This window comes from Marmota monax, unplaced genomic scaffold (genome assembly GCF_021218885.2).
Source record: "Marmota monax isolate L192 unplaced genomic scaffold, Marmota_monax_Labrador192_F-V1.1 WCK01_AAM20220418_F8-fsc00015, whole genome shotgun sequence".
NCBI lineage: Eukaryota > Metazoa > Chordata > Mammalia > Rodentia > Sciuridae > Marmota > Marmota monax.
The window spans coordinates 12,440,016-12,457,602 of record NW_026692194.1 but is presented as its reverse complement, the minus strand read 5'-3'; the positions used below and the strand labels follow the sequence as shown (position 1 = coordinate 12,457,602).

The following is a 17,587-nucleotide window of genomic DNA, read 5'->3' as shown; positions in this document are numbered from 1 at the left end:
TACTCACAGGCTGAATGGATTGTGATTGTACTTTTGTTTTCTTCCAAAACTGAATGATCCCTTTCCTTCAACTTTTTTTTGTCTTCATTTTCTACACATGCTCAAAATGTATAGTTTTCTATACATTTCCATTGCTCAAATTAGCATTTAGGCAGAGATGAGTATAAACGAGTATTTTTGGTATGTGCTATTACCCTGAAGACACAGACATACCTTGCATCAGGCAAACCTTACATTTGCCAGGAGTTGGTGATTCATTTCAGAACATTCTCAGCAAGATATCTTCAACAGGACTACTTCAGTATTGTTATAACTTATAAAATGTTCACGTTGAGCAATTCTTTCATAAATTACAAACCACAGAGTGAATGCAGCCATAATCCTACTAATGTCTAGCTAATGTATTACTTGGGTTTAAGATATGGGCTATTATGATTAGCATACTGCAGCACAATTCACAATAGCTAAATTATGGAATCAACCCAGATGCTCATCAATGAGTGAACAGATTAAGAAATTATTCTCTCTCTATATATATATACACACACAAAATGGAGTTCTACTCAGCTATAAAAGAAAAAATGAAATTATGGCATTTGCTGGTAAATAGATGGAAGTGGAGAATATCACACTAAGTGAAATAAGCCAAACATAAAAGGTTCAATGATTTCTCTCATATGTGGAAACTAGAGTAAAATAAATGAAATGGGGAGGAAAGAATAGGATAATATAAAGAACCAATCAAATATAAATTAATGAGTGAAAGGAAGTCAACTAGAGGAAAGAGAATGGGAGAGGGAAGGCAGGATGGGAAGAAAGGGAGAGAAAAGGGAGACTCATGAACTAAAATAGAATTCCATGAACATACAAGTTTGTGGGGATTAACCAAAATACTATAAAACTGTATAACTATAAAACCCTACTTTAAAAAAAGAAAAAGAAAGATATGTGCTTTATTCTTGTATCTGCTACTGGAGATATGAGTTCCTCAGCTCAGTGGTAGAGCACATGCTTAGCATGTGCAAGGCCCTGTCCTGTGTTCAATCACAACACCAAAAAAAAAAAAAAAAGTGTGAAGTGAATGTGAATATGTGTGGTGAGCAAAGAATTCCAGGAAAACATGAATAGGATGTAATGTCAGATATATATTTATAAATAATGTAGAGTAACTTTTTTCTTTTAAGGGCCATATTCCTAAGAATACAAATATATATCTGGTAATACATATTTTATATATATATATGAATACAAATTATATATATATATGAATACAAATTATATATATATATATATATATGGCAATACATTTAAAATATATATATATATATATATACACATAAATTTTTTTGGACTGGGGATTGAACCCAGGGGCACTCTACCACTGAACCTATTTTGTATTTTATTTAGAGAGAAGGCCTCACTAAATTGCTGAGACTGGCTTTGAACTTGAGATTGTTCTGTCTCAACCTCCTGAACCACTGGGGTTACAGGCATGTGCCACCATGCCCAGCTCAGAAATCTTAATCTATATGCCACCAGAATTGGAGTGTTTATTTTGTGCTACTGTAAAAGAAAACAACAGACCAGTAATTGATAATGAACAGAAATTTATTGGCTTGCAGTTCTGGAGATTGGAAGTCCAAGTCCAAGGTGCTGGCATCTGGTGTGGGCCTTCTTGCTTCATCATACACACGGCAGAAGGCAGCACATGGGCATGAGAGAGAGAGAGCACAAAAGGCCAAAGCTGTCACATTTTAAGCACCTACCTCCTCAATAAGAAGCCCATTCCCTTTATAATGGCATTAACCCAGCCTCCCAGCTATGCCACAGTGTGGATCAAGTTTCCATCATATGAACTTTGGGGGACATGTTCAAACCACAAGAGGGTGAGATGGACTTCACATAAGCCCAAATTTAACTAAAGCTGGCCCTATTTATAGTACCTTTAAGATTTCATCCAAGCAAACAAAATAACAGAATATAATCCATATAAGTGCTCCTTGGATTAAAAATATGGCTTCTCCCCATTATTATAGATGAGAGCTTGAAAGGTAGAGTTTGCACCCAGTAGAGGACTGAAAATGCTTGGTGGTGATTTCTGCCACAAGTATTTTGATAAACATGGTAATGGCAAATCCCCACAGCCACAGTGGAAATTCTACTAAAGAGTAACTGAATAGAGATATAAGAATCATGTAGGGAAATCTTCAACCTGTATCTCAGTAGCCTCTTTAAAAAAAAAAAAAAAAAAAAAAAACTTTAATATTGCTTCTTAACCACCCTTCCAGCAATACAGTTGGGGAATGATACTGGTAAATTAATTCTTTAGAGAAAAAGATGTCAGCATTACTTGTGTATCTTTTCTTCTTTCTACACACAATTACATGTGTGCTACCTTTCAAGTTCCTTAACATTAGATATCAAAATAGCCTCCACACTAGATCCGCAATACAGGTACCAGTACATCAATAAAGTGGGTACTCGGGCTGGGGATGTGGCTCAAGCCTGGCATGCATGCGGCCCAGGTTCGATCCTCAGCACCACATATGAAGATGTTGTGTCCGCTGAAAATTAAAAAATAAATATTAAAAATTCTCATGCATGCTCTCCCTCTTTTAAAAAAAAAGCAAAAACTCAACATCCTCAATTTTCAAAAAATAAAAAAAATAAAATAAAGTGGGTACTCTACAGCAGCTTTTTCTGAATGAAAAAAACACATTTTTTTAACTTTCATATTCAAAGTGTTTAATTTAAAGTTGATAAACACAAGAAATTAAGCTTGGTCTTCTGAGTTTAGGAGAGAGGCTTCAAATTGATGCTCCCCAGCTCAATCTTGGTCTGTAGAAGTATCTTGTTTGGCCCACACAATATTCTGAAAATCAGGCCTACATACATATCAGACAACATTTCCAGTTTCTGAGAGGGTAATACCAAATCCATAATCCTGTGTAACAAAAACTGACTGGAATTTATCATAATTGTCCCTCCCTTTCAAAAATTACTCAGATCCCCCTATGTGTAAGCGTGATATATTTCACTAATTTACAATAGTACCAGGCAGGCCTCTATAGATACTGCAGAGTGATTTTGGGGGGGGGGAGGGGGGATGTGGAGGGAGTCTAAAAATTGGAGATATCTACCATAAAAATTGTTAAGAAAATTCAGTAAGAACATATATTAAAAATTGCTAGGCCAGGGGCAGTGGCACATGCCTGTAATCCCAGCAGCTTGGGAGGTAGAGGCAAGAGATTGTGAATTCAAAGCCAGCCTCAGCAATTTGGCAAGGCGCTAAGCAACTCAGTGAGACCCTGTCTCTAATAAAATACAAAACAGGGCTAGAGATGTGGCTCAGTGTCGAGTGCCTCTGAGTTCAATCTCTGGTACCCTACCCCCCCCCAAAAAAAAATTGCTAGCACAGGGTTGGGATTGTGGCTCAGAGGTTTGATCCTCAGCACCACATAAAAATAAATAAAATAAAGTTATTAAAAAAATTGCTAGGGGGCTGACACTGTGCTAGCAATTTTTTTTAAGTTTCTTTTCTTTTTTTTTTAATATTTATTTTTCAGTTTTCGGCAGACACAACATCTTTGTTTGTATGTGGTGCTGAGGATCGAACCCGGGCCGCACGCATGCCAGGCGAGTGCGCTACCGCTTGAGCCACATCCCCAGCCCCAACTTTTAGTATTTTTATTGGCACATAATAGTTATTTATAATAGTAGGATTCATTTTGACATACTCATACTTGAATATAATTTGATCAATTCTATGTTTATGTATTTTTGGTGATACAGTGATAATTGTTGAGAATTGAATTACATCCTCCCAAGATTCATATGCTGAAGTCCTAACTCCCAGTATATCAGAATGTGACCTTATTTGGAGATTGGGTCAAGTTAAAATGAGATCATCATGGTGGGCCCCATAAGAAAAGGAATTTGGATACAGGAATACATAAAGGGAAGAAAACGTGAAGAGACATAGAGAAGATTGTTATCTGTAAGCCAAAGAGAGAGCCTTCTGAAGTAATCAACCTTGAGCTAAGACTTCTAGCTTCCAGAAGTATGAGACAATAAATTTCTGCTTGTTAAATGGCTCAATTTGAAGTACTTTGTTACAACAGCATAGAAAATTGATATCTTCCCCATCCCTCAGACCCTAAAAAGGTGCTGTTCTTCCCCTCAATAAAAAAATATTATCCCTGACTATAAGGATGATAACTGCAATGAAGGAAAGCCTATAAAAAGGAAAACAGGAATGATTAAGGATGTCATCAAAGACTTCCTTCCCTGAGGAAGTTTCTTTAAAGATTTTTCCCCTTTATTAGTACATTTTAATTATACAGAATAATGGATTTAACTGTGGCATATTTGTACGTGGAAATAACATACATTGATCAGCTGAGGAAGTTTTTAACTAAGCTGAGATTTAAAGTAAAAAGAAAGGAACAAGACTTTTAGGTAGAAGAAAGTATTTTAAATCCCCTTACAGGAAGAACAAAAAGAAGGCAAGTACCTAGTTCAAAGAAAGTAAGGTGCACAATAGGAGGTAAGGGTGAAGAGGCAGCTGAAATCCTCATTATGTAGGGGGTTTAGGTCATGTTAAGGATTTGGGAATTTATCTGAAAAAGCACTGGCATGAGACAACCAAACATTGGGTGCTCATACCATGAAGAAATGTGAAGTACCCAGCATCACCTATGAGTATCCTTGTTTAAAGAGAGGATCCTAAATCTAGCTGGGCCTTTGGAGCTAACTTCCAGGTATAGGAAATATGGGAAATGGAAGAACAAGTTAAATAATCCCACAAGGAAGTAATCAGACAAATCCAAAATATGGAACATTCTCAGTAACAATCAAGTCAGTTCCCACAGAGAAAATTACGTGACAAAAAACAGACAGGAGAGAAGACATACTCTAGATGACTAGACCAAATAGAACTCAAGAACATTGTTTAGATGCTTATTGGAACAACTCAACTGTTTTTTTCTTTAAAGAAAAAAAAGGCACTTTCAAGTAATTGGTGAAATTTGAATGTACTATAATGATACTAAGGAATTAATGTTACAAAATTTTAAAAATATGTTGCTTTCCTGTTGAAGTTGTGATCTTGATAGCACAAACTGTATGTAAAATAGGTATCTAGGATGCATGGCTAATGCTGATGCTGAATCTGAGTATTACAAATTTAGGAAAAAAGTCAAGAATCCCTGAGAAATAATTTGTATCTTTTCAGAATTATGAATTTTAGAGTTTTGAAATGACAAAGAGAAATTATCCAGTCAAATTCATCTTGCTTTCTGATCATCATGAGAGCTCCTTTTCTTGCCACACTCTTCTGCCATGATGTTCTACCACACTGTGAGCCCCAAGGAATGGAGCCTACTGTCTATGGTTTGAGACCTCTGAAACCATGGGCCCTAAATAAATTTTTCCTTCCCTAAAATTGTTCTGGTTGATTACTTTAGTCACAGCAGTGAAAAAGCTGACTAAAACAGAAATTGGTACCAAGAAGTGGGGTCATTCCTGTGACTAACCTGACCATGTGGTTCATAAGTTGTTGGAGCTTTTTGGAATTGGTAGGAGGAATTTTGAGATGTGTAGCAGCACAAACTTGGATTACTTCAGATTACTGTAAGCAGAGATTAATGGCCAATTCTGATGGGAACTCAAAAGAACAGAATGCCAACAGGACTGTGAAGACAGGGCTCAAGAGGGTTCAGAAAAGGAGGATCCTATTAAAATCTGGAGTAGAGGCTATTAGTGTTATGTTCTGAGAAACTGTCTTCACTTTGCCTGTATCCTGAGACTTTCTGTGAGGCTGATTTTAAAAGCGATGTACTTCTTAATCTGGTAGAAGAAATTTTTGGATAGCATAGCATTCAGGAAGTGGCATGGATATTGCTGGTGACTTTTAGCCAAATTTATTCTGATATTCAGGAGTAGAAAAAAAAAGAAATATTTGAAAAACTTGAACTTGAAAAGCAGGAATAAAACTGGGGATATGGAAGTTGCAAGTGTTAAAAACATTACTGCCACTAAATAAATCCTGAAGATTTTGCTCAGAGACAATAAGAAAGATTGCTTCAGGAACTGGCAAGACCATACCTAGCTCAAGCTCAAGGGAATAAAAGAGAAAATTCTCTTGAGAAGAGACCAGTGGGGCACCCTTCTTGCACAAAGGAGCCTAGGAAGTTGTTCAACATGCTCAGCTACTCAGGCACTCAGAGGTTGCTACAGCCAGGGTCCCTGGAGGCTTGGCTACTGCTCGAGATGGTGGCAGACCTTGGCATCAACCACATGGTGCTGGTTTTGCAGGAATGCTGTATGCTGAAGTTAGAGGGTCATGGAGGCTTCTACCAAGATTTCAAAGGAAGAACTGGGAGTGCAGGCAAGGTTCAGCAGGGTCAGAGTCCCTGTGGGCATCCCCTGAGAAAGCAAAGTGTGGAGATATGATGAGGAAGCTGAAGCTGCAGTGGAAACCCCCAAGATTAAGAAATGCTTTTAACATGGGACATCATCCTAGGAAAGCTGCAAGAATCTAGCAGAAATAAGCCAACAGGAAGGCCACTTGGGCTGCAACCAACAAAGCCACAGGGGTGGAACTACACAAGCCCTTTGGAGAGAATACCACAATGCCATATGTCCCAGTTGCTGGATATGAAGCTACAAGACTTGTTTGCTCAGCTGGATTTTGGTCTTGCTTTGATCCTATCTCTTCTTTCTATGCCCCTAATTTTGTGAATGGAAATATTTACTCTGTACCATTATATATTGTATACCTGTAAATTGCTTTTGTTTTTACAGGACCTCAAAATGCAAGATTGCCTTGAGCTTCAGAGAAGACTTTGGACTTGAACTTTGAGCAATCTTGGAAGAGTTGACACTATAGGGAGTTTTGGGAATGGACTAAATGTATTTTACATTGTCAGATGAGTGTGAGCTTCTGGGGGCCAGGGCTGGAAAGTTATGGTTTGAATGTGAGTGTACCCCAAAAGCTCAGGTGTGAGACAATGCAAGAAGATTCAGAGGAGAAATGACTGGGTTGTTAAGAGTCCTAACCCAGTCAGCGAATTAATTCCCTAACAGTGATTAGCTGAGTGGTAACTGAAGTGGTAGGGTGTGGCTAGACAAGGTGGGACATTGGAGGCGTGGCTCTGGCATGTATATTTGTATTTGGCAAGTGGAGACCTCTCTCTGCTTTCTGATCACCATGTGAGCTGCTTCCCTCTAATACACTCTTCTGCTATGATGTTCTGCCTCACCCTGAGCCCAGAGGAATGGAGCCTGCTATCTATGGATTGAGACTTCTGAAACCATGAGCCCCTAAATGAACTTTTCCTCCTTTAAAAAAAAAAATCATCTTAAGCATGAGGAAAAGAGCACAGAGCTCAGTAGGGGTACAGCTGGTTTGTAAGGCAGGCTTCTGTGGTAAGCCCACGTTATACTTCTTTCAGTGTAGATTACAGGGAGGTTCTTATAGCTCACAACTACATAGCTCACAACTCAATTATTTCTCCTTCCTCTTTTCATTTGTATTCTCACTCTTCCTCCCAACTTTTATCTCCAGGCATTTTAATTTATATTCATTTGACAACTTTTACTTTCCTTAGGAAAGCTGCCAAAGGTAATGATAACTGAGAAGGAATCATAATGAGCAAAGGGAAAACATTTCAAAATCAAGGTAAAATTAAGAAAAAAAAAAAAAAAACAGCTGCTACTTCAAGATTTTTCCAGATTTATATAGCTACTTCATCCCCCTGGCCTTCATGGTCACATTTTGTTCCTAAGTTCTGTCAGTGAACCCACAGGAGCTTGCTATCAATTGTGTAATTCTCAAAGGAAAAAAGGACTTAAACCATTGTGACCTAAAGAATGGATGTGGCTGAAATACCCTCTTACTTTCCCTTCTTTTTTCTTGTCCTTCATCTGTTCTTTTAAAAAATCACAGCTAATGAAAGACCAGAAATAAAAATATTATTAATTATCATAAGCATCTTAATAATATGTTGCTTTTTAAACTATGCATATTACTTTAGTAAAATTATTAAAGTTTAGAAAACTGAAGTATAGCTATCTAGAAATTTTTAACACTATATGGAAAAATTAAACTCAGCCTATACACTTATGGATTTATACTATATGCCAGGCAACCAAAATATGAGTTTAGACAATAAGTTAAACTAATGTCAACTACTCCAAAGAATTACAATTGTAGCATACAAAGGGATAGAAATGTGGGATTAATTAAGTATAAACTAAGTGGAGAATATGTGCTTCTGGGGCCTACTACATAAAAATGATGGCCATCTTCTACTAAATTTCTCCATCGTGTTATATTATACATATAAATTATCACTAATCCTCATAACAAGCCTAGATCAGACAAATTTCACAAATGAGTAAAAGATAGTACCAGAATTTTAATAAGACTGACTCCAAGTTCATATTCTTTCCATTGTGACATAAAAAATACATATCCAATTTAAATTTAGGAGAAAAAAAATTATGTTTTTTATTCCTATTCTATGTAACAGCAGCTAATTTTTACCATACCCCATGGTCAAGGCTGACATTCAGCTGCTATGTTCTGATGTGGCAATAAGAACAGAAAGCTGTACTGATTGGTTGGATGTCTGTTCCGCTTGATTGGTGCCCCTGTCATATTGATCATTAACGATTTTGATTATCACACCTATACAAGGAACAGAACTCTGAGTTCTCAAATACTTCAAATATTTACATATTTGAAGTCATAAAATAACACTTTATGACACATAATAACATTTATGCCTATAGGTATCCCAGCTCTACTTATGAGCAAACCTTGGCTGGTCTTCCCTCTAAGTAAGAACATGTTAAGATGCCCGACTTTAGTAGAAGCCTAATCTTTGCCATATTTATATATGCCAAATCATGGGGCACATCTTTAAATCAGCAGTATTTTTAAATACAAAATTATTATACTCTAGCTTTCTGTCAGCGAGTCAACCTTGAAGTATCTATCATCTTGCTTTTTCTTGCATTACACAGAAAAAGGACCTCAGAGGTTTTTTCCTTAAAATATCAAGGATTCAAAAATTCAAAAATGAAGATTTTCAAGAAGCCAACTTGAAATCATAACAAAAAGAAATGTGATTTACTTCTGAGAGCTTCATGCACTAGATTTATTTGTAAGTTAATTATGAGAAAACTAGTTTGCCTGTAAAATGTTGTACAAGCTCCCTCAACTGGCTAAAATACAGAACTACCAAAAAACATGTTCCATTAAATTGACTGTATCTTCTTCTTCAGAAATTTCTGCAACTCCAGCCTGAGATCGAAGAATGGATATGATGTCATTAGATAATTTGTCAAAGCCATTCTGTAAACATATATTTGCCAATTGTTGCCACATTTCTAGGGAGCAATATGAATCATTTATCACAAGATGTTCTACTGCATCTGAGAAGAAAAATACAATATTACAGTATAGTACTTATCTGATAATCCACACTTAGTGATTCTCTTCTTCTTTTTCTTTTTTCAGTACAGGGGACTGAACCCAGGGGCCCTTAACCGTTGAGTTCTATCCCCGGTCGTTTCTATTTTTTGAGACAGGCTCTCGCTAAGTTGCTTAGGACCTCACTAAATTGCCCAAGCTGGCCTCAAACTTATGATCCTCCTACCCCAGCCTCCCAAGCCACTGGGACTACAGGCATGTGCTACCATGCTGTGTTTAGTGATTCTTCAAAAAAAAAAAAAGGGACATAGTTTCACCTGAGTTACTTTTGAACTCTACCTGATTTCCATTAAGTTTAATGATATAACATTTAGTATGCTTAGACCTGCTCAGGTTAAGTTTTCAACTGTTAGTTCCTTCTCCCCCTTTATCATTTCTCAGTTCAGCCCTCTACCACTTTCCACATTCCACACTTCTCCACTCATCTCCTTTTGCATAAGGTAGTAGACACTCTGAAGGCTATAAGGTAAGGAGCTCAGAAAGTGAAGAGTGTGGGCTCTTCCTTATTCACAGAGCCTATAATGCTCTACCAGAATTTGTCAAATAACTAAGGATCTGTTGCCCGAGTTCTCATGATTCTTCAAGCACTTCAGTAAATGCCTTAGTAGTGCTGTCCCAAGGGTTTCAGAAACTCTTAGGCAAATCTTCCACCATTTCCCTAAATGGAAGCCTCGAAGCCACATCCTTAATGTGGTTTCTATAGCAAATGGTTTTCTAAAGAAATAATTTTGTTTTTAAGTGAAATCTAATGACATTATTTACTTTTAAAAGTCAATTAGTGACTCTGTGATCTATCAATTTATGTAATTAATTTTTTTAATTAGTGCATTATAATTATACATAATAGTGAGATTCTACAAAATGAATTTCTTACCAATTACCTGCATTTACTTAGTGATACTTAATAAAAGAGGATTTCTCTTTGGAATAGTTACTGCTATTATTTTATTTATACCACAATTGTAATTTATTTTCCTATCAAATATTTTAGATAATATCTGTAATGAGAATTTCAAAATATTAAATTATCTTCACAAATATGTTTTCAGGCAATTACATGTGGTGGTAAACATCTGTAATTCCAGCAATTTGGGAAGATGAGGCAGGAGGATTGCAAGTTCAAAGACAGCCTCAGCAACTTAGTAAGGCTCTGAGCAACTTAGTGAGATCCTATCAAAATAAAAAATAAAAAGGGCTGGGGATGTGGCTCAGTGGTAAAGCACCTCTGAACTTTACTCAACCCCCAGTATCAAAAAATAAAAATAAAAAATGAAATCAAACTGTCTGCTCAAATTCATGTTAAATTAATGAAAGAGAAAAAAGTGAATTTTTAAAAATTCTCTATCCCACTGCAGTTCAGTTCAGAATGATTATCATATTAAATATTCATATATTTGGTTTAGAAATTAAAATACATGTTTATATCTAAATAATATTTAATAAAATACACATAAAATATTGCTAAAAGTACACATACAGGCTGGGGATGTGGCTCAAGCGGTAGCGCGCTCGCCTGGCATGCGTGCGGCCTGGGTTCGATCCTCAGCACCACATACAAAGATGTTGTGTCCGCTGAAAACTAAAAAATAAATATTAAAATTCCCCCCCCCCTCTCTCTTTCCCTCTTTAAAAAAAAAGTACACATACATTAATATATGTAAAGTTTTATAATTTATAAAAGTGTTAGCTATCAATTGTTATTGCATTCCCCTCTGGCTTTAAAAAGATTTTCTCTTCATTCTAATTCTCTTAAGAAATATATAGTATTGTCAATAGACTATTATTGGCATGGAATTGTTATATTTACAAACTCCTAACTCTTTTTTTGCAGGGAATACTATCCCTAGTATTCCCCTAACACTTTTTATTTTTGTATATTGAGATAGGATCGCACTAAATTGCCCAAACTGGCCTCCAAATTGAAATCCTCCTGCCTCAATCTCCCAAGTAGCTGGGATTACAGGCATGTGCCAATGTTACCAGCCTCAAATTAATTCTTTTTCTTTTTTATTTTTTTATACCTTTATTTTATTTATTTATTTTTATGGTGCTGAGGATCAAACCCAGAGCCTGGCACGTACTACCTCTAAGTGCTCTACCTCTAAGCCACAACCCCTCAGATTAATTCTTGCTAAGAAGGAACCCTAAGGAAAATTTGTGTTAACTTGTACATAACTATCTTGAACCTTTCCTTAAATAATCCACTAATATTTCTTTCACAACAACATTTTACTCTACTTACCTGTCCCACCTTTGTTTATTTCTTGGAGTAGCTTAATGCCAACTTTTTCCATATTCACAGAGAACAGATGAAGTATGGCAAGTCCAAAAGATAAAAATGGTGGTCTCCCATTCTTTTCTTCAGTGAGACATTGAATTAGTTCAGTTTGAGGACATAATGTTATTAGCTTCATCAGGTCATCTGAAAGTAAAAATGAAAAACTATCTCAGCATCCTGATATAACCTAGGTGTTTCAAAATTCTGAAATAAACATTATTTCCTTAGTTTTTTCAATTTTAATACTTTAGAATATTATATATGACAGATAAGTTCAGTAATTTTAAAATAGCCCTATGTAGCCTGGTCCAGCATATCCATTAAAGTTATCTTTAAGAGTATATATTTCCATTTATACCCAAAGGACTTAAAATCAACATACTACAGTAATGCAGCCACATCAATGTTTATAGTAGCTCAATTCACAATAGCTAAACTATGGAACCTACCTACCTAGGTATCCTTCAATAGATGAATGGATAAAGAAAATGTGGTATATATATTCAATGGAATATTGCTTATCTTCAAAGAAGAATAAAATTATGGCATTTGCCAATAAATGAATGGAGTTGGAGAATATCATGCTAAGCGAAATAAACCAATCCCAAAAAACCAAAGGCCGAATGTTTTCTCTAATATGTGGATGCTAACTCACAATAAGGCGGTGGGAAGGGGGGTGGGGGGGCACTAGAGAAGAATAGTGTTACCTTAGATTAGGTAGAGGGAAGTGAAGGGAAGAGAGGGGATAAAGGGATATGAAAGATGGTGGAATTAAACAAACATTATTACTTTATGTATATGTGTGACTGCATGACCAATATGATTCTGCAACATGTACACTCAGAAAAAAGAGAAATTATATCCTATCTATGTATGATATATCAAAGTGCATAAATGCATTCTACTGTCATGTATAACTAATTAAAACAAGATTTTTTAAAAGACTATATATTTCTAATATCATCTAATTTACTAATGTTTTGGGAAAATGCATAATGAATTTTAATGTCTACCATGAAATTCAATTAGCTCCATCTTAACTATTTTCATGAAAAATTACAAAAGAAATATCCTACTTATCAATATGTATAAAATAGATTCTATAATGTAAATTTAAAATAATGCCTGCCGTGATCAGTGATCTTAGAAGTCAAGTCCAGAATTTGAATGTACACAAATAAGTAGTCTCTTTTATTTACCAGGAGTAAAGTCCTTGAATTGTTGTAAGTATTCTATGGCCCCATGGATCTGACCCTGTTTACACAGGCAAAGGAGAACTTTCTTATGCAGGCCACATTCACTGTAGATAATCTGAGCTAAAGCCAGGCACTTGGCTTTGTTAAAAGTATCTTGTTCCCCATAATCATAAATCACATCCCCAGCCTTCTCTGAAAATGTCAGCCTAGAGCAAGCAGATCAATAAGGCACACATTAGAGAAATCTTGATGAGTAGCTGAGACTGAAATATTTGAAAATTCAGCATGACTTCTCTATACCTTATAATGATTCCAAATCAGTAGACAATTGATATAAAAGAAATTAAACATATCTGAGATTTAACAACAACAAATGAACAAGTATTATTTGAGGGGAAGACATTTTGGTGAAACTGATATCAAGTTTTTAAAACATCTACAAACCCCAGCAACTCAGGAGGCTGAGGCAGGAGGATCACAAGTTCAAGGCCAGCCTCAGAAATTTAGCAAGACCCTGTCTCAAAAGAAAAAAAAAATCAGATTAAAAAAAATCTATAAACAAAGTTAAAACTCTCCTGATAATATCGACAGGACTTAAAATTACAAGATAAACAAAACTTCTCTTAGAATTGGGGGTCACAATATTCTCAGCAGCTACATAGAGTCCAGAACTGTAGAATATAAAGAACTTATTAATTGTTGGTTAAAGATAGAACAATTTTACCTCAAAATTAGTGATAGATCTTTCAAGAAACATTTGTACTAAAAAGAAAACAGAGAAAGTATGACAGCATTGTTACTTTTAAAATTTGTTATAGATTTATAAGAAGCAACGGGGGAGAAAAGACATAACTGTGCCTATTAGGAGAGATAAAAACTGAAGAAGCACTTCTTTTGAGACAGCTTGATCGAATAGATTTCATTTGCCTTTTTTTTTTTTTTTTTGGTACTAGGGATTGAACCCAGGGATGCCTAGCCACTGAGCTATATCCCTAGTCATTTTCAGGTTTTATTTTGAGACAGGGTCTCACGTTGGGTCTCCATAAGTTGCTAAGGCTGGCTTTGAACTGGCAATACTCCTGCCTCAGCCTCCAGAGCAGCTGGGATTACAGGCCTGTACCATCATGCCCAGCTGTCATTATATCTTAATTTTCCATCTTCACACACAGTTAAAGTGAATCATCTGTATTATCACAGTAACTCTTCCTAGAAATCATCAGCATGAGCAATAAGAACATCTGGGTATAATTAAAGATATCACTTTTAATTTCTGTTTGATAAAGGCTTGATAACCAAGGTCATCCTACCAGGCAAGTCATCAAAACCAACAGAAGTGCAAGAATAAAAAAAAATTTTAATTAGATGACAGAAGAGAAAGATAATTAGTACTATTTAGTATGGATGAATCTGAAAATAATTATAAGTGAAAGAAGCCAATCCAAGAAGAAAAAAGAATACATAACTGTATAATTCCATTAATATAAAATTCTAGAAAATTCTATAAACTATTCTACAGTGATAGAAAGCCAATCTGTTGTTACCTGGGTATAGAAAGGGAGGTGGTCAGAATAAGGAAATGGAGGAAGGAAGGAGCAATACAGGAAGTATAAGGAAACAGTTGAGAGTTATGTATGTTAAATTACCTTGATTATGGTAAAGATTTCATGAGTATATACTTATGTCAAAATTTGTCAAATTCTGTACTTTGAATATGTTGAGTTTTTGTTTGTCAGTTATATCCCATTAATGCTTTTTCTAATCAAACTCATCAAATTATATTCTCTAAGTATGTGTAGCTTATTGCATGTAAATTTTACCTCAATAAAGTTATAAAAAAAAACAAATTATGTAGTATCCTACATAGTAACAGGAGCTACAGTATGTCCCACTAACTCTCCTCAAGAATTATGTTTCCCTAGGAATTAAGACCACAGAATCCTGCAGAAGTTGGATACTTTTTTTTTTCAGCAACTTATCAAGAAAGATAACTCAGTGAGACCCTGTCTCAAAATAAAACCTGAAAAGGACTAGGGATATAGCTCAGTGGCTAGGCATCCCTAGGTTCAATCCCTAGTACCAAATACTTTTTTTAGGGGGGGGGTGGGTATGAGGATTGAACTCAGGGGCACTTGACCACTGAGCCACATCTCCAGCCCTATTTTGTATTTTAGAGACAGGGTCTCACTGAGTTGCTTAGTGCCTCAGGCTGGCTTTGAACTCGTGATCCTCCTGCCTCAGCCTCCCAAACTGCTGGGATTACAGGTGTGCATCACTGTGCCCTGTGAGTATACGTTTTTTTGTGTGTGTGGTGCTGGGGATTGAACCCAGGGCCTTGGGCATGAGCAGCAAGCACTCTATCAACTTAACTATATCCCCAACCCCGTGTATACTTTAATGTGAGAATCAAATAGAATGACTTTGTGCAACTGGTTGACTGGAATTGATGCCACTCAAATGTCCCATCCAAATTTTCCCTACAGGGCCAGAATATTCTTCCTGATAGAAAAATATAAAAGACTGGTCCATTACATCAAGGAAGAACAGCTCTATAGTGTGGTTTATGCTCCTGAGCAATAAATTAGGCCAAGTAGACTTTGTCTGAGGCCATATCCTTGCTTGACTCTTTCCCCCTCCCTATTCTATTTCACTCATTTCCTAATGTATTTCCTGAGAAGCCCTACCTCTATTAATCATATTCACCCAAATTCTTGTCTTCAGGCTTTGGTTCTAGGGAACCTAACCTCAAAGAGCTAGCACAAAAACTGCCAATCTGTGCTGAGATTCAGCTTCAAGAAGTCACCTCTCGCCTGTCACCTTGCCTGCTTTATGTGTTCTTTATCATCTTGGTCCATATTCTTCCTGCTTATACACTGTCTCTTGGCTGTATTCTTTACATGTCCCCACAGCCTATCCAGAACCAGATTTGAATCTGCCTTTTCTCTCCCAATCAGCATAATACTGACCAATCCTTCTCTATTCTTTTTTTTAAATTTTTTTTTCTTTTTTAAAAATTTTTTAAAATTTATTTTGCATTACAATTCTTAATACACCATTATACCATAATTTATCATATCTCTGATTATATATGTTGACATCAAATTCACATCTTCATACATGTATTTTGTATAATGATGAGGGTCTCCTTTCACCACTTCTTTATTCTTATTGCTCAACTTCCATCTATCATTAGGTTCTTTTTTTTTTTTAAGAGAAAGAGAGAGAGAGAAAGAGAGAGAGAGAGAGAGAGAGAGAGAGAGAGAGAGAGAGAGAGAGAGAATTTTTAAAAAATATTTATGTATTTTTTTTTTAGTTCTCGGAAGACACAACATCTTTTGTTTGTATGTGGTGCTGAGGATCGAACCCAGGCCGCACGCATGCCAGGTGAGTGCGCTACCGCTTGAGCCACATCCCCAGCCCCTCATTAGGTTCTTACAAATCACCTTGGAGAGTGCTGTCACTCAACTCTTTATTTGTGCTTATTGTGACTAAGTCTCATTACTCTGTGAATGCTTAGTAAATACTTTCTGATTAACTGCAACAGGGACCTGATCTAAATTAAATGCTCAAATAATGTATTGATATGAAAACTATTATAATTTTTAGACCAAACAATAATATTAACAAAATGTCACAATTAAGATTTAATTTTGCTTACTTTTCCTGGGTGACCCAGTTGATAACTAAATCCAGCCGTTTTTCAGATAATCCACATTTGATTCCTTCTAGGGTTAGATCTGCATCAACAGGAGTTTTAAAAGCATGGCTTGTGCTAAATATAGCCTCAAAAAATAAGAGTAATGGAAGAGTTTTTCCTCTAATTTTTCCAATAGCTACAAGAAAAATGTTAGAATCAAATATTTTAAGAAAGTTTGCTATTTCTTATTTCATATTATTATTTTCATTTCTGCATTTTCTAAAAACTTAGTATTACGTATAGATTAAACTTTATATATTGGATGAGGACTAAATATCATTATTTACACCCTGTGAAGATGGAGGCAGAAATTAGAGTGATCCGTCTACAAGCCGAGATATGCAGAAAAGTTGCTAACAGTGACTAGAAGGTAGGCAAGCCCACTTAGAGTCTCCAGAAGAAACCAACCCTGCTGACACCTTGATTTCAGACTTTTGGCCTCCAGAACTGTGAGAAAACAAATTTATTTTATTTCAAGTGACAGAGTCTCCCATTAATGGTGTGACCAAAAAGAAAAAAAAAAACAAAACCTGATTTGAATAAAGAACACAAAAGATGTAGTTATAAATACATTGAGGATAAAATTCCTCATGCAGGGGCTGGAGTTGTGGCTCAGTGGTGGAGTGTTTACCTTGCATGTGTGAGGCACTAGGTTCAATCCTCAGCACCACACAAAAATAAATAAATAATAAGGATATTGTGTCCAACTACAACTAAGAAAAAAAAATTTTAAGTCCTCAAGCAAACTACATTGCTCTATAACCAAATGAGAAAAATATAAAACTGGGTATTCAGAACTACATATTTAGCCAGACTATAGACCTTAACTTTGAAAATAATTCAATGAGAATAATAAATTAGAATCCTTAAAAAATAATGTGAAGCTGGGATTACACCTGTAATCCCAGCAGCTCGGAGGC

General features: G+C 35.9%; 1 protein-coding gene across 10 annotated transcripts in view; it reads right to left on the bottom strand.

The window, feature by feature from the left end:
• Nucleotides 1-1,590: 1,590 nt before the first annotated feature.
• Nucleotides 1,591-17,587, bottom strand: part of Clhc1 (clathrin heavy chain linker domain containing 1) — a 39,776-nt gene continuing 23,779 nt past the window's right edge. For 6 of the 10 annotated variants that reach the window (XM_046423936.2, XM_046423898.2, XM_058573089.1 and 3 more), the window contains 4 exons: nucleotides 16,629-16,803; nucleotides 12,977-13,179; nucleotides 11,742-11,921; nucleotides 8,401-9,441 (listed from right to left, as the gene is read on the bottom strand). In XM_046423936.2, coding sequence (XP_046279892.1) covers nucleotides 9,245-9,441; nucleotides 11,742-11,921; nucleotides 12,977-13,179; nucleotides 16,629-16,803 — 755 coding nt within the window. In that variant the 3' untranslated portion in view covers nucleotides 8,401-9,244. Of the gene's footprint in view, nucleotides 2,565-8,400; nucleotides 9,442-9,462; nucleotides 11,079-11,741; nucleotides 11,922-12,976; nucleotides 13,180-16,628; nucleotides 16,804-17,587 lie in introns of those variants that run through there. The other 4 variants (XM_046423913.2, XM_058573081.1, XM_058573073.1 and 1 more) reach the window with 4 other exon arrangements.